General features: G+C 59.7%; 1 protein-coding gene and 1 long non-coding RNA gene across 3 annotated transcripts in view; one reads left to right on the top strand and one right to left on the bottom strand.

The window, feature by feature from the left end:
- The window catches only part of HS1BP3 (HCLS1 binding protein 3), a 29,688-nt gene extending 9,339 nt beyond the window's left edge, over positions 1 to 20,349 (bottom strand). The window contains exons 1-4 of one of the 2 annotated variants that reach the window (XM_045979312.1): positions 20,259 to 20,349; positions 15,591 to 15,756; positions 11,934 to 12,141; positions 9,719 to 9,938 (exon numbers count right to left, since the gene is read on the bottom strand). In XM_045979312.1, the coding sequence (XP_045835268.1) occupies positions 9,719 to 9,938; positions 11,934 to 12,141; positions 15,591 to 15,756; positions 20,259 to 20,290 (626 nt within the window). In that variant the 5' untranslated portion in view covers positions 20,291 to 20,349. Of the gene's footprint in view, positions 1 to 9,718; positions 9,939 to 11,933; positions 12,142 to 15,590; positions 15,757 to 19,480; positions 19,622 to 20,258 lie in introns of those variants that run through there. The other variant, XM_045979311.1, reaches the window with a different exon arrangement.
- On the top strand, positions 826 to 4,716 carry LOC123925786. The gene is made up of 3 exons (XR_006815078.1): positions 826 to 1,509; positions 1,641 to 1,734; positions 2,201 to 4,716. It is a non-coding gene; the product is annotated as an uncharacterized LOC123925786 (long non-coding RNA).
- Positions 20,350 to 22,090: the final 1,741 nt, after the last annotated feature.

Consider the following 22,090-nt stretch of genomic DNA (forward strand, 5'->3'; position numbering starts at 1 on the left):
CTCCAGCCGAGAGCTACTGAGTCAGAACCCCAGGGCCGGCCCAGGAAGCCGCACTGGAGTCTCTGAGGAATCTGATGCAGCCACTGGCCCAGCCTGAGGCCTGTGGGCTCAGCCCCACTGCTGGCCTCCGTCACCCAACAGACAGCCCTCACCTGGAGCCCCGGAGTGTGGGGACCAGAGGCTTCCCACGGACCAGAAATCAGAGGAGCCGCGGAAAGATGGGAGCGGTCTTGAGAACAAAGGAAGGGAGAGGACAAGCATGATGAATTCTGTCTTCACAAAGATCTGTGATTTCTCTTCTCACATCTACTTCTGGTTCTGAGAACACAAGTTCGGCCCGACTCTCCTGCTATGTGAATTTTCTTCCCAAATGGGATGAATGATCTTGTTTTTCTCCCTGGAGACATTTCTGATCTTTCATGGTCTTGAACCCACATAATGCAAATCTGGAGCACGTGGGGGCATCCAGTCAGTCGGGCACCGTCCGTACTCCACCCCCCCACCCCCGACCAGGCTATCCTCCGTCTCGCCAGCCCTCCCTGAGCGTCCCCAGGGGAGGCAGAGACCAGGCAGGAAATAGGGAGCACTGAGAGCTCAAAGCCCCAAGGTCCTGCTCTGGTTGGCCCCCGAACTCAAGTCTTTGGGACACACCCGTGTGCCTGGTTCAGAGAAGACGCTCCACAGATATCGGGTCAAAGAGGAGGACTGATGGATGGAAGGACAGATGGAAGGAAGGAACGAAGAGAGAAAGGAAGGAAAGAGGGGAAAGGGAAGAACAAACACGTGAACAGACAGATGGACACAGGGGATGGTACGTCTCTTATCCAGACTCATTTCCGCCTGCTCCCCAGGAAGAGCGGAGAGGGCATGCAGACGGGGTTCCCAGCACCAGTCTGAGACAGAGACGGTACCTGGAAGGCTTTGCTCCTCTGAACCTGGCGGTCACGTCAACTGGTCTCCTCACCTGCCCTCAGCCACTCTGTAAGCAGCTGGCGTTCACCCCGGATGCCCTCTGGGACCCAGCACTCACCCACGCACACCTCCCGGGCTGTGCAGTGAAAGCTGCCACTGCCCCAGAAGCTCACAGCTGACTCAGAGGCCCATAAACCCATCAGGACTGCACAGGGCAAGAGTTCTGGAATGTGCGGAGCACAGGGCAAGGATCCAACCTAGCCCTAGGGGCTTCCTGGACGCAGCAAGGCAAAACAGACACAGACTCAGGCAGAGGAAGTGAGCCCCTCATCCGTGGGGTCTGCCAGGGGCACGGCTCGGGCACCATCAGGAACCAGGTCCCCAGGGCAGCATGGCTTGTGATCCACGGAAAAACGATGAGGGCCTGGCCTGGGGGAGCACCACAGTGTGACGGGGAGTCTGGGTCAGGGGGAACATCAGAAGGCAAAGAGCTCCTGAAACATGAGGACAGTGAAGTGATCAGTGAGCGGAAGGGGCGAGTCTAGAATGATGCCAGACTTCAGGCCTCAGGGCGAGGTCACCCACGGCCTCAGTGAGGTGAGTCTCTAAGCCCCCGTCTTCCCCTCCTCCACAGACTGTGTGAGCAAGGACTCGGGCTGCATACACAGGCTATGGCCCTGCCCTGTCCCCTACCCACCCCGGTCCCTGCTCTGCTCCTGCCCCCTCAGTGTCCACCGGCTGCGGCATGCACCTCCCGACTCTGCTGTGTTGCTCCGTCACCTGCCATGCCTGTCTGCCACCCACCCTCGGTGCCACCGCGATGTAAGGTGCTTCTCCTTTCTTCACCGAAGGGAGGCCAATAGGATTAGACTCTTGTCACCAGGGCTGGGGCAGCTGGGCGTGGAACAGAGAAGTGTGCGATGGACAGACCTCCTGGAGAGAACGCAGGAGGTCACCTGAAGTTGGGCAGGCTCCGGCACAGGGGGCAGGAGGTGGGGCGGGGGGGGGAGGAACTCCCTGGATGGGTGCAAGTCTGTGGAAGCAAGTGTCTGTAGCAGGCAGGTGTGTGCACAGACAGACACCAGCTCTCCTGCCTTGTGCTTCTGCCGGCAGACAGATGTCCCGAACGGGCCACGTGGCGCAGGCGGGGGAGGAGCGAACACAGGGAGGCGGCAGGTGCCCAGGCCGACAGCGCCGACAGTCCGAGCCACGGCCCCGCTCATGGGGCTCAGGCAGCTGTGGTGAGAGTGACGGACCCATGACGGCAGCCTCCCCTCCGGCCACCCAGGGGGCCTGTGCCCATGTTTCCAGGTGCGGCTGCGCCCCTGGCCGACCACCGAGGGCCACTGCTGCCCAGGACCTGCACCACGGAGTTGTGGGAGCACCTCCTGGACCCAAGAGAAGGTGGTGGGTCCTTCTGATGCCCAGACTCACAGACAGCACGACGTACCCTCCAAGCCGGGGTGGTGCGTAACCAAAGACAGAGATCAACCTCCTTTCCAATCGTACCACGTTCCTGCTTTCCAATAAAGTATGTTTCATTTTTAAATTTTAAATTCAGTTTCTCTTTCTTTGAGGGAAACTCGCAGAGTGCCCATGAATGAACTTCCGTGACCCGTATTCCGGGACAATGTCATCTGTACCAGGACCAGGCCTCGGGGGCCTCCACGATGACCCGGTGGTCACCATGGTGTGGGTCACGGGGCACAGGCAGTCACCCCTGAGCCATGCCTGGTTCTCCAGATGGGAGCTTCGGGGAAGCGCTAGACGGGGGCTGAGCAGAGTCGGGAAAGCAGAGCTCCAGGCAGAGAGGCTTGTGCAAATGCCAAGGCAGGAAGCGCGTGGTGCAGGCGCAGTGGCCACGACCCGGGCAGCAGGCACACGGCAGAGGGGAGTCTGAGGGGAAGTCGGGGCCAGAGCCCACAAGGCCTAGGGGAGAGTCTGGCCTCTCTACTCCTGGGGAGCAGCTCTGGAGCGGGATGCAGGGAATTCACATATGACCTCGGGTCAGTCAGTTCGCTTCTCCGGGCCTGTTCCCTTAGCCATTACATGGGAGTAAGGAACGCTCTGGAGGCGGGAGCCCACACGCAGGGTGGCACAGGGCACAGCAGGAGCCTGATACCAACTAGGTTCACATCAAGCTCCCGCCCATGACTGTATTCTGGGCTCTAACAAATACATAAGGCCTGCCTGGCGAAGACCCATCATTTTTTGTAGCCCAGGGTCACATTCAAGGATCTTTCTCAACAGCCAAAGCCTGACTCCCCAGACCGCTGAACCCCACTCGAGGGCTCACTGATCAGCCCCCCAGGACGCCCCTGCTTTGCAGCTCGTGCAAGCTGACGTTTCTTCCCCTGCCTCTCACCCAGCACGGCGCCCTGTACCACCACCGAACCAGGCCGGTCTGGCGGCAGGGGCCCTGTAGCCCCTACCTCCAACTGCCGGGAAGCAAGGACCCAGCTCCGGCCACACCCCTGAGGGACTGAATACACAAACGGGCAATGGGCAGAGCAGACATCAGACAGACCCGTGTCTCACACCCGGCAGATGCCAGCCCAGGGAATCAAACCACAACTCTGTAGCTAGAGCCCCAGTGGCCAGGGCCTGATCGGTAACTGTCAGCTGCCCTAATCTTTACCCCGGCTTCCCTCCTCATTGAGCAGCCAAGGAAAGCCAACTACGCTCACCCAACCGAGCGCAGAGCTTACGGGACGCCACACCTCCAGGCAAGAGCCTCCCTCGCCAACAGCCTCCAGTCAGGGCACAGCCGAGCCTCCTCCTTCCTACTAGGAACTGTTCCTACTCCCAGCCTGCCTTGGAGCCTCTGCTAAATGCAGGTCTGACCCCTCTCTCGCCGGGGCCGGCTCTGAATCAAGACCTTAGCCTGTTCTCACTCGGGTCATCTTGGTTTATTCCCACATCCCCGACGATATTCCACACGCTCTACGTGACCTGTGGGGCCTGGCAGTCCCTGCGATTGCGAAAGCCCATCACTCCCATTGCCCCAGCCAGAGAACGCATGGGTGAGGGCCGAGAAGCTGGCATCCTGGCACAGGGGGGCTCTCAGCCCAGGGGGGAACAGGTAAAGTCTGTCCTGGAGCTCCACGGTACGGGACTCGGTGGTCTCGGGCCGGTTCCCGAGTAACAACCACAGACACTGGCTTTGCCTCCAGTCCCTCAGGTGAAAGGCTGTCATTCTAATGCTGTCCCTTGGGGGCAGCTTGAGGCAGGGGAACGGCAGGCATGACCTCCAAGAGTCCTTCCCCAGGGAGTCAAGTGACCGCTCAGTCCCACCCAGGACAGCCGCCGAGCCGGCCGCTGGAGACCCAGGCTGCGGCAAGTCCGGCAGGCTGTACTGCGTGCTAGGAGCTGCGTAACACGGCAGGAAGTGGCAAGGCTGCCTCTAGTTCAAACAGCCCACGGCTTCTTCAGAGCAGAGCTGACCTCACAGAGGGATAACATCACACAAAGGACATTTCCTGTACTACCTCTCACTTTATCTACCACCGGGGCTGCACTTTGTCTTTCATTTATAAAGAGAGAAACTGAGGCGTGGAAGTTCAATGACCTGCCCAGTGCCCTTGGGGATCTGAACCTGGGACTGCTGGCCTCTAATTGTGCTCCGGGCTGACCGCACACCCAGCTTTCCCAGTGGCTTTAAACCATGCTCTAAGGGGCCTGGCCTTCCACAGAGCCACGCAGGGCCACGGGAGAGGTGAGCTGAGGCCTAGAGGGCCGACGTCCAGTCCCTACTCCTGTCCCAACCAGACCAATTCTCCCTCGGGCTGTTTGATATGCACTGGGGCTCTGTATGAGATTTCTCCTGAACTGAAATTCTTGCTACTGAATTAAAAGAGTGGAAAGCAGATGCCTGGGTGGCTCAGTCGGGGAAGTGTCTGCCTGCCGCTCAGGCCATGATCCCAGTGTCCTGGATTGAGTCCCACATCAGGCTCCTTGCTCAGGGAGGAGCCTGCTTTCCCTCTCTGCTTGTGCATGCGCGCACTCTCTCTCTCTGACAGATAAATAAATCTTCAAAATGTCACCTTAAAAAAGAAAAAAAAAAGGAGAAGGCAATGTCACATTGTTCATTCAGGCCAGACTTTGTGCGCTAACACAGATGGGGAGATCTGGTCAGGAAAGCACGCATAACTGCCCTAATGGGGGATGGGGCTGTGATCGGTAGGACAGCTGTCACCATACCCCCTGGAGTCCTCACTGATTTTGATCCCAGGCCAGGCCAGGGCTGACCGCACGGCCCCACTGTGACTGGGAGAACCGCCCCCTGACAGGTGGCAGGTGGGAGGGGAACAAAGCCAGAGAGCCGGAGGGGGGTCCCCCAAGGACGCCTGGGACCACCCTCCTGGAAGCCCCGTGGCCAGTGGACCTGCTGCTCCTGTCTCAGTTCCCTCTGCCATACCCAAGGCCCTCATCAACTTTGGCTTCTGGGGCTCCTCAAGCGGGAATTTCCCCATGGATCACCTAGAGCATTCCTTAAAGCCCCAGTCTGAGGGGCTTCTCGTGAGCTGCAGGGTGCTCAGGGCTCCCAGTGGGCCTGCTACCCATGTGAGTGGGGTGGGCAACGAGCCGCCCCGCGCACCTCCCTGCACACCCCGCCACAGCCTACCTGGGGGACACCGTGCTTCTGAACCTCACAAACTGTACTTCTGTGTGGTGATTGATGGCGGCGGCCGCTAACCTCACCGCGGTCACTAATTCACCATATATATGTGCATTAAATCACACGGTACACCTCAGACTCACACAATACCATACGGTGACCAGCTCAATAAAGCTGGGGCAGAAATCAATCAATCCCCAATGGGAGCAAGTCTAGGGGTACCTGGCAGTGTGCTGGGGGGGGTTTCAAAACCCCTGGGTCATCCCAGAGCAGTGATGTTACCCAAACGTAGGGTAAGACATTTTTATACTAAGACGCGTAGGATTCTTTTGTGAAGATAACGCAACATTTGTATAAACAATTGTGACAAAACGCATGATTCATGTTCCAAAAAAAGGTCCAGCTCCCCCGCTGGAGGCCACGCACAGGCCATTGGGCAGTGTCCCCCCTCCCGTGAGCAGAGAGCAAGAAGCCCAGCCTTGAGGGAAGACATGTCCATGCAGGAACCCGCCTGTCCCTAAGGGTGCCGGTGTCCAAAAGGGTCCTCTGGGACTGGGGGCTAGACGAGGGACTCCCTGGGCACCGGGGGAAGAGGTGGGAGGCAGCAGCCTTGCGAGCAGGCAGAGAGGCCTTCCCAAAAGAGAGGGACTGGGTCCCTAAAGAATGCTTCCCTGGAGGGGGACACCCAAGGCCCCTGGGCAGAAGCTGCCAGGACCTGGCTCTAGGGCAGTTATCTGGGGGAAAAGCTCCACACAGGATAAAGTTCCTCACTGCCTAGAATAGCAAAGCCTACGGAAAACACCACAGTGCCCCCAGGCAGGCCTGGCAATGCCACTTACAGGCCATCGACCCAGTGGACTAGCACAGTTACGAATGCAGAAGTCGGTTTACTGATCTGGAAAGACCCAATATATAAGCTGAAAACCAGCAAACTGTGGAATGGTGCACACAACGCCATCCCATTTTGGGTTTGAGAAACGGACATCCAGAAGCATATACCTTCAGGGCAAAAGCCTTTCGCTGTGTTTTCCATTTGTCTGTACCAGTCGTGTTATCACTGGAATTACGATTAAAGACGTTCCCAACATGGTATTTCCAGCAGAAGGCAGAACTATTATGGTAGAACTCTGTCTTTCTCAAACGTGCGAAGTCTCTAACACAGCACGTGAGACCCGACAATTCTGTGGCATGGGGAGAGGACCGTGACAGGACACGGAGAGAAGAGCACAGCGTGCAAGGCTTGTGCGCTCGGCGTGCAGACCTGTGGGTCACGCCTGGACAAGGATGCTCAAACCCCTGCGAGCAGGGGAGCCCCAGGACGGGCCCACGGAGAGCGCTTTCTGTCTTGGAGCACTCGGTGCTGGTGCAGCAACTCTTTCCCCCTAATCAAAACCAGGTTTAAGAGACAAAGACAAGCCAGGCCGTCTGGGCACAGGCCTTTGTGCTGGCAACCTGCACCCCCCACCCCCCCGCCCCCCAGCAGCCCTGCCGTGGAGCAACAGCGCCCCGCCAGGCCCACAGCGGGAAGGACAGATGCCTGTCGCCTGGAAATGAGGCGGCTCGGCAAAGTCAGGCCCACAGGAGTGCTGGGGTGGGGACTGGGGGGCACATCGGGAGTGTGGCCACGGGGCGGGGGGGAGGGGCGGCCGGGAGAGCCACACACAAGGCTCAGCCAAGTCCCTGCTCAACTGTCCTGGACTTTCCCATCTGTGAAAGGGGGGGTAATCCCAGGACCCTGCTGTCCTCCCACATTGCAGAATGACTGGAATCAAGGGACCCTCAAGGGGGCGCCACGGAGTCACGACCTGCCAAATGGGGCTGCATGAATTTGGAGGAGCTACTTGTCTCCACACTTCAAGACTTAAGCTCACACACACACACACACACACACGCGTGCACACACACACACGTACACACGGTGAGCCTGATGCCGCTCCTGGCTTCCTGGAACGCACGAACCCACACAGGTTCTGAGAGCAATGTGGTGCGTCATGAGCTCTAAAAAACACAAAAGCAGAAATAGAAGAGAAATGTCCAGTCATAGGAATGGGAAATCAGTTTCTGGCATTTAATAAGCCCTCAAAAGACCTTAGGTGTTATTCTCCCCGATGAGAGTGACGGTACTGACCCCTGTCACATCAGTCATTATGGGAAAAACCAGCAGAAGGTCTTAAGCCTCTGGGGTCCCGTGCAGGTGCTACGCTCTCCCGGCATTCGAGGATGAGGCCCCCAGAGCGGCTGACAGTGCCGGGGGTGGGTGGTCCCAGACATGTCCCTTGACTATCTGCTACCGGGATAAGTAGGAAATTCGAGGCGGCCCTTGCCAACCCCAAACAGCATTTTCCTACCCAAAAAAGGAGCCGCTTTGCTAAGCATGACCCTCCGCCAAAAGCTGGCACAGACCACTGAAATCCTGGTCTGGCTTTACGTGTGGTTCCTCTGAACAACAGGGAGCCTGAGTTCAAACAAAGCCTCATCCTGACCAAAATAAGCCCAAGAAGGGCCTGCAGGTCGTGGGAGGCTGCTAAGAGGGGGCTCCTACAGACTGCTCCCACATAACCTCGCTGCCTCTCCCCAGAGCCGCTGACCCCCAGTCTGGGTCAAGGTGGCCGTGGAGGGCTACGGGGACCAGACCCCCGGCCTGCACTTCTGGCTCTGGGCCCGGGTCTCCAGAGTATGACTCCTCATCTCCTCTAGGCTGGTCACAGGGGGGGCCGTGCAGCCACACCTCCACCTGCCTGTTCCCAGCCTCACATCCCCCCGACGCCCCCAGGACAGAAAGGCTGGTGGGCGGCCGGCGGGCAGAGCCTTTGGACTGTGACTTTCATGTCCTTTACGCTGAACTTGCCCCTCCCTGATTTCTGATTTCCGGAATAGGACCTGCAAGGCAGGCGTCTCTCGTAGGGTGACTGAACTTTGATCTCTCATCAGGACCGAGGGACGGTGACCCTGGGTCTACAGTCCGATTCGGGGAGGGGGTGGGGCAGCAAGCTGCTGCCATGAGAGGAGCGAGTGCTGGTACTCGTGTTAATTCGGCCTCCACCCCGGCCCCGTGGAGAGGGGCGACCATGACCTGATTCGCCGCAGAGACTGAAGACAAGGGGTACACTGCCAGGACCACACTGCCGGGAAACGGCAGAGTCGGGATGAAGGCCAAGCAGCGTCCAGGACCCTGACCTAGACTGGAATCCCAGTACCATTATTTACCAGCTGACTGACCTCGGGCTGGGCACTCGGCCTCTGCAGGCTTTTCTTGAACCTGGAAGTGGGAGAACAGCACCTCCTTGCAGGTGGGGTGTCCGTGGGACACAGGACACGCAGTGCGGGTAGCACGCTCGGCGTGTGGGAGATGCTCAGAAACATCGGTTCCCACCTGGTTTCTCGTTTGGGCCGAGAGGGGGTGAGGCCCTGGGCGGCCGAGCCTGTCTTGTGCACCTCGGCCTGTGCCCACTGGACGGGCCTCAGGAACAGACGTCTCTCCCGCCCGGACCCCTGCCCCCAGCACAGGGCGGCCACGCAGTGGGGGCTTGGGAGCAGCGTACCGATTCGCGAAGGCATCAGGGGCTCAGGAAAGAAGGCGGCAGCGGATGACAGCTGAGGGACCACTGAGACCATACCTGGCTCACCCCTTCCTCCGCAGCCAGGGCACCTGTGTGTGCGCACCTGTGTGTGTGTCCGCGCACGTAAAGGAACTCAGCTGACTGGCCGGGGGGGCGGGGCTCGCGCCACCTTCTCCATCACACACAGCTGGCTCCTTAGAGGCTATCAGTCCCCTCCATCCATGTGACTCACGGGCCTTACAACTGCCTTGTGGGGAGGCAGGGCCCAGGTCAACACCCCCGCTTTAAGGACAGTGCAACAGGGCCCGGGGGGCTCCAATCACGCGCCACAAGCCCCAGGCTGTCAGTGATGAGCTGGGTGGAGAGCCTAGGGCTCCTGGGCTGCTGAGCTGTCTGGGGGTAGAGGGGGTGGGCAGCCCCGCAGGGACTCAGTACAGAGCTGGGACCCAGGGCCTGCCCTCTGGCCAGGGAGGAGAAGGTAACATCTGAGCCCAGCCCGAGCACACCAAGCCACAGGGAGCGGTGACCAGGGTCTCCCTGGTTCTCAGACTCCAAGGATGAGGGAAGCCCTCACCGGAGAGCTTGAGGCAGGCCAGCAGGAGGACCTATCCAGGACGCGGGGACCTACCGCAGGATGCCCAGGGGATCCAGAGCCTCCTCCTCTTCTTCCTCCGAGGATTTTCCCGCATCCTCGCCCTTCCCGCCTGGGGTGGGCAGAGCCTCAGGCTCTGCTCGGTCCTCCTGCTCGAAGAAGTCAAAAGCCTCCCCGTCATCCGGGGCCTGGTTGTGTGCGTCCAGGACAGAGACGTCTCTGGTGGTAAGGTCTGCAGCCCCTGGGGATCTGGTGCCTGTGGAAGGAGAGGGAGGAAGGCACCTGACACCCACTGCCAGGGGACGAGGCGGCCTTGCCCCACCCAAGTTCCTGTGCCAGGACCTGCGCTGGGGGCTTCCTGCAGCATCCTGGGACAGACTGCTGGGTCTGGGTAGACAGGGGACAGCCGGGGCTCCAAGCCTAGAGCCTGCATTGAAGCCTACAGTGGAGTGGTTATAGGCACGAGCCTTGGAACAAGTTGAGAATATGGCAACAGCCAAGCCTACGTCCACGGGCCAAGGGCAGAGAAAGCCAGCCCGCACGCATTTCTGGGGCTTATCAGGAGGCTCTGGCAATCCAACCACAAATGAAGACCTGCTCCAAGGGTCTGGGCACTTAGACCATAAACCCAATGGGGGTGCACAGTGAGCTCATGGAAGATTCCAGAACAAACTGTAACAGCTTCATTACACACTGGCTCACATCAGCACTTCTCAAAGCATGGTCCACAGATAGAAATCCATGATGTGGTAAGCACGGAAAGGGAGAGCGAGCATCTGGAAACTTCCATAGCAGCTTGGCATTGTCACGACACCAACATGTGATTTTGTATTTGTGAAAGTATCTGTCCGTGACAGATCGAGAATACGAATCTAGCTCTTCCCCAAGGCCAGATTGAGAAACACGGGTTTAGACTACTTGTTCCTCTATCCAGATAGTTACTAAGTAACAGATCTTTGGAAGCAGTTCCTTTAAAAAAAAAATACCACCCTTAGATAGGAAACCTACAGCATGCCTGGGATACACCAAAGCAGGGGGTACGACTGCATTACGTAGATCTAAGCCGTAACGATAGGCCGCCTGGTGTTATGCTTGTTATCAGAACAAATGTGGAAATACCACTCAAAATTTCAATTCCGTGTGACAGGCATTCTGTAAAAAGCATTTTTATAGGTATGGACTCGCTGAACTATCGTTAAAAATCCGCAGGAGAGATCCTGTTCATGCCTCCGCTCTACAGATAAGGAGATGGAGGCACAGAAGGGCTGGGAGAGTCAGATCACCGTACCCCGAGTCTCTGTAACCAAGGGGCCAGGAGATCCCGAGTTTCTTCCAATGATGGTATCACAGGCAGCACAGGGGGTAAGCAGGGGACAACTCGGGGCCCACAGGTGCATGTGGGGGGCTGGAAAAGGATTGGAAAAGCCGGGGCTCTGCAGCCTCACCCAAGCCCAGCCTCTGTTTATTTACCAGCTTTGCTTTTTTTAATTCCTCACCCCTTTAAAATTTTTTGGCTTATTTGCTGTTGTCTTCTGAAAAACTCCCATCTGCCTTGTGAAGCTGGGAGACCACAGTCAGTGGGAAGAAAAGTTAAACAGAATGGTCCAAAGAGGGGAGAAAGTCGGGGTGGGGGGGAGAGCCAGCACCTCTGGAGGGGGACCCCTCTCCGCCCAGAGGCACACAAGCGCTCATTTCTGCCTTGGGGCCTCTGTGCAGGCCTGGATATGAGGGCGTGCTGATGGGAGGTACACGTCAGCCGTCCTAGAGAGCAAGCTCCGTCGAATGCGCTTCCCAGGCGGGAGCTTGTGGAATTCTCATGTCACCTGGCAGCCAGGCACCCTCCTATGTGACAGCTAAGGAAACTGCAAGGGGGGTGGAGGTGGTTGTGGACACAGCCTGTGAGGATCTGAGGTCCCCAGTACTGGACCAATGCGGGCTGAGCCTTGGCCTGCTGCCATACCCAGCAAGATCGCCGGCGGGCACCAGCCCAGGGAGGTGTCCCCAGGTGCCAGGTGTGCAGACCTGGCTGGCAGGAGGCAAAGTGGGGCATGTGTGTGTACAGACTGGGGGGGCTCTGGGGATGGCCAGGACGGGCACGGGTGGGATCAGACTATGCAGAAGGCCCCATGGGAGCCCCGTCTGGCGTCTCCTCCCGCCAGCAGTGGCGGCCCTGCTCTGGCCTAGCCAGGGGAGTGAGGCCTAGTTCTGGGCCAACGGAGACCTCAGACGTTTGGGACAGAGCCTCAGGTACCTAAGAATTCTAGCAGCTCTGGGCTTCCGGCCAAGTCGGCGTCCTTCGAGACACAGCGCAGAATCTCATTGAACACGGCTCTTCTTTCCCGGATGTCGGACTCCCCAACGAATAGGACCTTCCTGGGAAGCGGGGGAAGGCTGGCCGTGGGATAACGGCTGCTCAGTTTCTGGTAGAACTCCTCGATCTCACTATACTTTTTGGAGACCTGGAATGAGAGGAGCCATGTGCTTCCTGAATATTCTCCCCCCAACCCCACTCAGACAGCCCGGGGGTGGGGCTTTTGGGAGAAACCATCCCCAGGACAGCTGCCAGAGGACAGGAAGGTGCCTGGGGCATGCCTCGCTCCCTCTGACCCTCCCCCAATGCCCTTGCCTTAGGCTCCGTTCCCAACACCCCTAATCCATGCTAGGCTACATTATGAAAGTCCTCGTGGCCAAAGGGGAGATGCAGTCAAGGGGGATTCCACGTGCTGTCACAGGTCCAGGTAGAAACATATGATGCAGGGACCCCGGCCTGGCCCACAGGTGACCGCGGGGGCTGCCTGCCTCCATTCCGGGCCTGCAGCATGTTAGTGGGGTGACCTCACGGTCTGGCTGGCAGTGAGGTCGTCTTCCTACAACAACGTGATCTGCCTCTTCTCAGCATCATCTCTCAGTCATTCTCCCTCGCGGGAACAGCAGCCTTCTAGTGGGGATGGTCCTCAGTGCTCATGGGGAAAACCAGATACGGCAAGGCTGTTTCTCGGCGCTGCTGTCGGCTAGGACTCCCCCCACCCTGCCCCCCGCATCCTGGAACCTCAGGGAAGCAGGCCGGAGGGGGTCCCAGGCCCCCTGAGTCACCCTGAGACAACACCCCGTCCCCAGCTGAGTTCGCTCCTTGTGAGGCCACCCCAGCACGGTCTCTACCCCGCATGGCCCGGGCCTCTCGTGGCGTGAGCAGCTGAAGCACGGTGGGAGGTGGGAATCGCTGTAGACCATGTTATCCAAGATGGGCTCTCCCGGCCCCCTGCGCCCAGCCACACACCCCACCAACCGCCCAGTGTCCTTGCTTGGCTTGGACTCTGTGTTCTCCCTGTATGCGAGACCTGTCCTCCCAGCTCCTCTGAGGGAGCACGGAGTGTACAAACGAGGACAGTCCCACTTCTCCTTCTAAGCCAAGGCTGAAAATGCTGGTGTGGCTGATGGACAAGACCTGGGAACCCCGGGGCACAGCAGTGTCACAGCACGCAGCCCTGGCCACCTTGAACTCTCCCCAGAAGCCCCAGCCTGTGAGGGATTCAGATGCTGGCAGGTGGCAGGGGCAGAATCTAGATCTCTAGCATCCCCAACCCCCATACACTGGGGAGTGGGACAGGGGACTGCAGCCTGCGGCTGTCAACACAAGAGCCTGGCTCTGGTGCTTCCCTGAGAACAGTCCACAAGGAAAGGTAAGAGGATCCTTTTCCCTAAGGGATGCAGGCTCCAAGCGGGCCCCAGGGTCCTGAGAACTAACTGGCGACTGCAGCCGGCAGGGACTGAGCCCTGGGCAGGAAGCTCTGACCCTAAGGGTTGAGCGCCCTCTGCTGGCTGGACAGCTCCATGCGGGCAGAGCCCAAGGACTCACCGGGACCCTGGTCCTGGAAGCTGCGAGTCTCCAGAGCACTGGGCTGGGGGGGTGGGGGGGAGTTCCAAGTCAGTGGTGTTACCCCATCCAGGACCCACACGCATCAGTGTTCCAAAGCCAGGGCTTTTCAAGTAGCTACCCGGACAGCAGCATGAGGAGGCTTGGAGAGAGGCAGGGAGTGCAGAGCATGGCAGCTCCTCTCTGCCTGGTACGCCCACGTGCAGGGTAGACAGCACAGCTCCCCAGAGTCTCGGAGGGAAGCCTGTGGGCCTGTGCCACCAGCACACGGGGCATCCGTTCAGCGGCAAGCATACCCAGTGCCCCTCTCTGGGGACTGGTTTCACTTTCTGATTAGCAATTAAATTCATTTTTACATTAAAGCATGGGTATCCTTTTCAGGAATAGAAGGCAAAATGCTTTTTTTCTTTTTGCAGCTAAATCATGGAACTTCAGAGCTTTTCAGGCTTTAGGTTGCATCCCCAGATTTCATGGCGGCAGAGGGGGGTAAAGCACTCTCCTCTGCCCTCACAGGGGTTCAGACTGCCTGAGAAGCGCCCGCCGGCATGACCACCCAGGCCTGCACATGCCCCCTGCACAGGGCGTGGACGTTACCGGTCAGAGGAAAGCGGCGCTGGTGTGATGCACGAAGGGGTCAAGCTGTCCTCGCGCACAGCGTCCCACGTGAGGCTGGCCCTCGGCACAGCAGTGGACACTGCTCCCCGCTCTCCAACGCTGCCTCTCTGTTACGCCCAGAGACGGGACCTTGGATATGCTCTTCAGCTCCCACCCCAGGAAACGGGACTGGGGGCAGGGCGTGAGGGTGTGTGTTGAGTTCCACTCGGGGGTCAGACCAGACATCAGGAGCCGCAAACCCCTACCACTCAGAGCCAAGCAGAACCAGAACCACCCCCTAACCTTAGACCTCGCCTCTCACCAGAAGTCCAAGCAGCACATGAACGATACCGTCCTCTAGATGCTTCCATGTGTTCCATCTCCCGCAAAGACAGACCTGGGCCATGCATTTTTATCTCTGAGAAGGTGACGTCTCTGCTACTAGGGCACCACAGCTGGGTCACTCACTGTTTCCCTTTCTGTCTCGGCTGCCAGGACATTCAGGACGAAGCATGAGCAAACCTGTAGCTACTGATCTTGTCTACACCACAGGGCTCTCATTCATTCTGCCTTTATTTCAAAGCTCTCTCTTCCCTTAGCTCCTGTGACTCGAGGATGCCCCCTTCTTCCTCGGCTCCAGCGCCTCCTCCCTCTCCGTGACCATCCCGGGGCTGCTGGGTCTCTGGGGTTCCCTCCTAAGCCCTTCCCTCTGTCCTCCACGTCCATTCTCTGGGCAACCTTGTCCACTCCCAGACTTTGAATATCACTTCTAAGCAGACGCCTCCCAAACCTGCCTCCTGGGCCTAACCGGTCCCTGGCTCCAGCCCATGGATTGGTGCTCTTGTGTCCTTCTGACGGACCCGACACTCCACACCCCCCCCAAGACGCGCCCCTCCGCTCCTTACTTCTGCTGGTGCAGACAATATGCACATTACCTTGGAGATATTTCACAACTCTCTGCCTCCCCTTCACCAGCCACTGCTGGCCTGCCTCCAGCCCTCCCCTGGAGCACCACTGGCCTCATCACTGGGCCCCCTGCCCCTGCCTGGTTCCTCCCAATCCATCAGCACTCCCCACCGGAGGGGGCAGTGAGTCACTCTCCTACTTACAACTCCAACCTGGCTGCAAGACAAGCCGGGCTTCCCGTACGCCCCATGACTGCGACCGGGACCTGTCCGCTGTCTCCGCATCCTACAGGCTGATACTCCACTGCACGCAAACCGCCCCCTCCCCAGCCCTGTGGCTAGTCTCCGCTGAGGCTGGGCCCTCTGCCTGGGAGACCCTCGCGCCCTCCCCGCCTGGCATCTTCTGGCACTCCCGGGCCCAAGCAAGTGCTGGCTAGAGATGCGCCCGCTCCCTGCTGCTGCTTACGCGGTGGTGGCAAGTGTGTCACCTGGCCCCCGGCCCCCCTGGAAACCCCCTCCCCAACCCCCCACTCACCAAGAACTGGACGACATCCTCGGGCCTGTGCTTGGCCGACTTGAACGCGGCCAGCCGGGTGACCACCAGGATCTGGTACTCCACGTGGCCGGACAGCATTTTGCCCCGCACCTCCTGGTGCTGCGGCACCGTCAGGTCGAGGCCTGTGTGTACATTCTGAACTCGCCTGCGGGAGGGAGAGAAGGCGGAGGAAGCTCAGGTTCAAGTCGGCAGGCTTCTGGAGCGACACGTAGACGGGCCCTCAGGGTGCTCCCGCAGGCCTGGGTGGGAGGCCACTCTGCAGGCTGCCCTCCATGGTCGCTGCTTCGGGCCACCCGCCCCGCCACACACCGGCCCCTCAGAAGGCCTGGCTTCCCAAGCCCCACGTGTGGGCGCTGCCTTCGGGCTGCGTGCAGATCCAGGGCCATCCCCAGCAGGAAAGCAAGTGGGAGCAGAAGAGACAGGGCTAGTGGAAATCACCAGCGGGGAGGTGAGCTCTGCACACTCAGGGCACCGGCCCCTGCAGGATTTGGAGGGATGGCATCTGGGGGCTCTCGGCGCACAGGGAAAGACGGACGCTCCGCCGGGAACCAGGGCAGGGACCTGTTTCTTCAGCGAACCCGAGGGCAGGAGGGCTACAAAGAAATCTGCCCAGGGCGGAGAGGATGGAAAGGGCCCTGGGTGCAGGGTTCTCAGGAGCCATGGGGCCCCGCAAGGCCCTGAGGAGGCTGCGGCGTGAGGCTTTGCGAGGGTGCCCAGGCAACAGCGCAGCTGCTGGAGAACCGGTCACCGCCACACAGATGTGCACGGAGGGAAACAAGTCATGAGACATTCTGGCCCCTGCACGCTCACCATCCGAAAGGGGGTAATGCGGACCCATGCGTACAAACACACGTCACACACACCCAGGACAGGACCCCTCATCCTCAAGGTGCAGACCTACTCTGGGCTGAGCAGGACTTCAAAGACACTCCGTCCCCCAGGACTCCTTCGGCGTGGATTTCTCCCACCTCTACACAGGCATGCGACACAGTCACCACGGGGACGCCATCTGTCCCCCACCGAGGACAAGTGCCACCCGCCTGCGTGTGAAGCGCACACACACGCACGGAGCCTGCAGACCTCCGCACACACACGAGCGCTTTCAGGGGACACAGGGCTCGCTGTCATAAGCACCGACGACTGAGGGAAGCCCAGGAGACACCGAATGTACCTCCGTGAGATGGAAAAACACACCTCACGCACCAGCCCTCCTGTCCTTGGGCCAGGGACCGAATGAGCATTCTCTGCCTTCTGCGGAGCGAGCCGGTGCTGCTCCTGGCTTAGCCCACAGTGTGCACGCGTGTTCCTGGGACGAGCCCGGGAGCGCAGAGCCCATGACAAGTGAGCCCGGGAGCAGCCGGTACTGCTGTGGGCTCTCAGGACCTCACCGAGGTCACTCCTGCTCTCGCAGCCTTACAGGGGACACAGCTGCTGGGACCCATTTACAGAGCCGGACGGCACATTTACAGGCACAGGGAGTCACCTGCTTGGGTCTCGGCTGGTCAGAGCCACAGCCAGCGTTCACACCCAGGCTGCTGCCCCAGACCCCATGAGCGGCCTCTTCCAGGCTGGAGGGAGGCAGGAATGAGGATCATTAAGGCAACGAAGCACAGGTGGGCGGAAGTGCAGAGGAGGGGGCCCTCAAAGCAGGTGCGCAGGAGCCCCTGACCTCCCACCGGCAGGCACCTCCTAACACCGGGTTCACGCTCTCCCTCTCGGTACCCCTGCATCGGACCATACCAGAACCTTCAGCCCATGATCCCCCTGTTCCCACTGTGCCTCCTGCTCCTGTCACGCCTCCTTCGCTGGGAGGCCCCGGGGCAGGACGGCTGGAGTCACTGCTCCAGGCGCCAGCTCTCCCGCCCCCCTCCTCCCGAATTCTCCAGTTCTCTGCCTCCTTTGTACCGGTGCCCAGCAGCTGCCCGGGATGGGGACAAATGCTCAGACATGCCACCTGGTCCCACCTGGAGCTCACAGCCACAACCTACAAGCCGCAGCCTGGGCCTGGCACCCCTCCCTTGGTCTAGACTGGGCTTCTGCGAGCGTGGTCCCCGCCACATTGGTGTCACCTGGGAAGTTCAGGCCACTGCATCCGAAGCCCCGGGGAGGGGACCCACGAGCTTCATGCTGACAACTCCTCCAGGTAACCGATGCTCCTGAGCCTGGCTCACTCACTCTCCCACGCCCCTGGACCGCAGGCAAACTTTTGCCATAAAAGGCCAGACAACAAACATTTTAGGCTTTGTGGGATCTATGACCTCTGTCACAACTACTCAACTCGGCCATGTGGCATGACAGCAGCCAGGACGATACACCAACTTGGTGCACAAAAGCAAGAGGTGGGCGTGATTTGCCTCACGGGTGTAGTTCAGTCGGCTGTGCCCTAGACCAAGCTTCAGGTGCACCCGCGGAAGCTGTCAATGCATAGGTCTGGACTCAGCAGTTCGGGGATGTGACCTGAGAGTCTGCTTTCCAGCCAGCTCCCCGGTGATGCTGACGTCACTCTGCTGTCCCTGGGACCATCCACTGAGCAGCAAGACGTGGGGTCTAAGCCACGTCGCTCCACAAACCCCCGGTAGACCCCCCGATGCTGTTCTCCCCCGACAGCCCTGCTTCTTATTTCATTGAGAACGGCAGCAATCAGAGAGATCTCCGAGCTTCCGCCTCACAACGGGCCTGCACCCGCCTCCCCCACTCCTGGGGATACACTGATTGGCTCCTACTTGAGGCCATCGCCTACTCAAGGCACACTTCTGCAAGTCTTCCCTCTCCCTTCTCTTTCCCTCCACCCTTGCACTGCGCCCCCCGACCCCACAGCTCTTCACTGCCTCACCCAACACTCCCCCAGGCCCATGCCACTCCGGCCATGCTGGCCTCCTTGCTGGTGCCCTGCCCCAGGACATTGGCTCTGCTGTCCTCTCTGCTCGGTACAGTCTTGTTCAAGATATCCTCATGGCTCCCTCCCGCAGGGAGCCTGTCTGGATCTGCCCAACTGCCACTCTGCCAGAATGACACTCCTGGACGAAACAGCACTCACTCCTGTCTCTTTTCCCCTCCTGTTTAATTTTCCTTCATATCATTTATCGTCCCTGACACATCATCTATTTACCTACTGTCCAGCTGTCCCCACTAAAGCTCCACAAGACGGGCTTCATTTGGTTCACTGCTGTACCCTAGAACCTGAACTAGTCCTTGGCACAGAGCAGGCAGTGGGCCAGCAGCTGCCGGACGAACGCAGGTGTGAATGCCAGTGGCGATGAGCGGTAGGGGGCTGCGCTGGAAAGCTGAACTGGGGTCCGACTGGGAGGATCCTGCCTGGTGGTCGGTCTCAAGCATTTGGACCCCCCTGCAGGCAGTGGTTTGGGTCTGTAGATGCCTGCCAGCGGGAAGGAGTGAGCACCACCTGCTGGACACCCGTGACTGTGAGCAGGCCTTGCCAGCTTGGTGCAGGGAGAGAAGCCACCCACCCCCTTCCCAAGCACTGGGCGCCGAAGTCACACCCCGTCTGTATGGGCTAAGAGGGGTATCTGCACCGGCATGATTCATACCTGCCAATCTCAAACCTCCTTTCTGCAGAGAATGAAAAAGTCTCAGGGAGAGGTGACTTAGGGAACCCCAGGTACACTTGTGCCAATGAAGACACAGCCTGTGACCTCACTGGGTCATGCAGGGGACACCAAACAGGTTCTGGCATCAGGGTTCACTTACAGAATCACATTTTTCTAGACCTGAAGTCACAGGGGAGCTCAGAATACAGCGAGAAAAAGAACCGTTGGGCTGGGAAACAAATACATCCATTTCTGCAAGAAACTGGCATCTTAGACCAAGATTCTGGGTAGGGGGAAGGAGAGTGGCATCTCCGGAAATACCTTAAGTGAGTCACTCTGTAACAGTCAAAGCACATGCCTCCTTCCCAGGATCCACCTTGCACAGGTGCTCCAAGTCTGGTCCGGCTGGGCCCCCACAGCACCCTCTGCCTCCCAGGCCTCTGCTGTAACTTGCACTTTTCTCCGGAGCTACCTCCTGGAGCAGCTGCCGCCGCTTCTCTCCCCCTCACCCGGTTAACTCCTACTCTTCCTCGGGACGTGGCCTCCTTCGCTCCCTCCTAGAAGCCTGGGTTCCGCCCTTGCACTGCGCTCCCATGGCAACCTGAACCTACTGCCCCTCCCCCTTAGCTTCTGGCCCCCGCAGGCCTGGGTTCATTCCGTGTCCCCTGCGTGGCCGGGCCTTTTCGGATTCACCCCCATCCCCAGTGCCGTGCACGGCGCCTGGCACACAGTGAGCGCTGACAGGAAGCATAAACTGTATTTTCGGGCTAAAAAGAGACCAACGCAGGTCGGCAAAGGTCCTACGGGGCCAGCCAATCCCGGCCTTCCACTGGGTCCGGAGCGAGTTCGTTACCCTCTTAAGGGCCTCAGTTTTCCCCATCTGTACAACCGGGGCACTCAATGCGTCCACCTCTCCTGCCGGGCGGCTGGGGGCCCGACTCCAGACCAGCCGCCAGGGCGCCGGCGAGGCCAGGCCGCGGGCCCACGGGGCGGAACGCCTCCGCCTGCTCCGCGGACTGGGGCGCATCCGGCTCGTTCGCGCGCACCCGGAGTCGACGCGGCCCAAGACGCGGCGCCGGGCACCGGGGGTCTGGCTCACCTGGAGGTGACGAGCACCGCCGGGGACTGCATGACCGCGGCGGCTCCGGGCGGGGCGCACGGTCACGGGACCCGCGGGCAACGGCGACGCCGCGTCCCCGCCCCGCGCGCTCGGCTCGCCCCGGCCCCGGCCCCCGCCCGCCCCCTGGTGGCCACCGGGCTCGGCCAGCGGCCACCGGCTCGGCCAGCGGCCGGCGTGAATTTGCGGCCCTCCTGGAGCTTGGGGCGCTGAGCGTGCCCTGACTGCCCTGCGCGGGGTGGGCGCTGTCGGAGGCCCAGGTCCAGCTGGGCCACGCCCTTCCCCCACCCCCCCACCCCCCCGGGTCCTAAGCCAGCCCCGCGGCCAGGGGGCACCGAATGATAAACGGAGGAGGCTTGTTGGGAACCGCAAGGCCTGGTCTGCGCCAGTTGTCCTGGCAGCGACAGCACCTGGTTCGCTCCTAGGAGAGTGCCCAGAGTCAGACGGCAAATTACTTGGCTCCCCCGCCTTGGGGAGAGTGTTGGGAAACAGGGCAGCCAGTGGTCATGGCCCTGGGGATGCTCAGAGGAGGGTCGAAGGAGGTTAAGATCAGTTAGACCAGTTTGCGGGGCGCTCTCCGAAGCAGCAGCAGCTGCCGACTGCAGAGGCCTCCCAGCGGCCCTCCTGAAAGAGGCCAGCAGCGCCTTCTCAACAAAAGCTTCCCAAAGCTTCTTTCCTCTTCCCTGCTAAAGTGATACCGTATATCGTTGGGACTCTTGTTAAAGCCCTGCGGAAGACTTCCGGAGACCACTGCTCTGGACTAACACAGCAGTGGGGTCAGGCCCAGCTCGGTCCAGCCAGGGCATGTGGTGATAGATGGCCAGGGGTCTGGAGGACACAGCAAGGGGCGGTAGTTCTTGCTCAACCAACCTGGCAGGATTCTTGCTGAAGGCAGGCTAGGGCTTAGACATCAAAGGTGGAGATGGAGAACTCCATCAGATACAGAGCAGGACCAGATTCCCCTGCAGGTGGGGGTGCGGCGGGCAATCATCTCTCTGCTTGATTAAGAGGATTCTGGCTAAGACTGGGCCCTCCGTGCAGGTTGCAGGGGGAGAGTGGAGTCAAGGTCAAGGTTGACTGGAGATGAGGGATCAGAGGAGGCTAAAGTTTGGTCAAGGAGACGATCTTTGTCACCCCGAAGTCTCCCTCTCACAGAACTGCTAACACTCTCCCTCCTTCTCCAAGTGCAGACCCGTCTCTCCAGGTGCCCTTCCTTCCTAATGACACACACACACACACACACACACACACACACACACACGGAGCCCCTGATGTCAGGGTCCTGGGTCAGAAGCTGCTGAAGCCACTTGGGGCTGAGCCCTCATCGAGCCTGTGGAGACTGCCAGGGAGGATCTAGGGAAGAACTTATACACCAAGCACAGGTGCAGGGTTGCGGAGAAGGGGACTCCCCCCTGTTGCTGCAGCTGGTAACTTGCCTGTCACCCAGGCCTTGCAGGGAAGTGAAACTCACCCCTGGCCCCGGGGGCTCCCAAGAGCACAGTGCTGGGGCCTTTGAGGCTCCTGGCACCTGCCAAGAACATGACCGGCTCCCCATGATAGAGCGACCTGGTCCCTGAGAGCAATCCCACTTTCTGTCTCCGTGGGTCCTGCTTGCCCCTATGTGGCTCCAGTGGATAATTGTATACAATGCACGGAATGTGGGATCTAAATCTGATATTTTCTGCTTCCTGCCTGACTCAGGGAGCCCCTTCCATGGCTGAAGCTGCAGTAATGCAAACCACATTGTCGAGGATCTTAGTTTCCCTTTGCACTGCCCTGGAGGAATGCTCCAGGCATCGGTTTCCCTCCACCCC

The sequence above is a fragment of the Meles meles genome, chromosome 15 (assembly GCF_922984935.1).
Source record: "Meles meles chromosome 15, mMelMel3.1 paternal haplotype, whole genome shotgun sequence".
NCBI lineage: Eukaryota > Metazoa > Chordata > Mammalia > Carnivora > Mustelidae > Meles > Meles meles.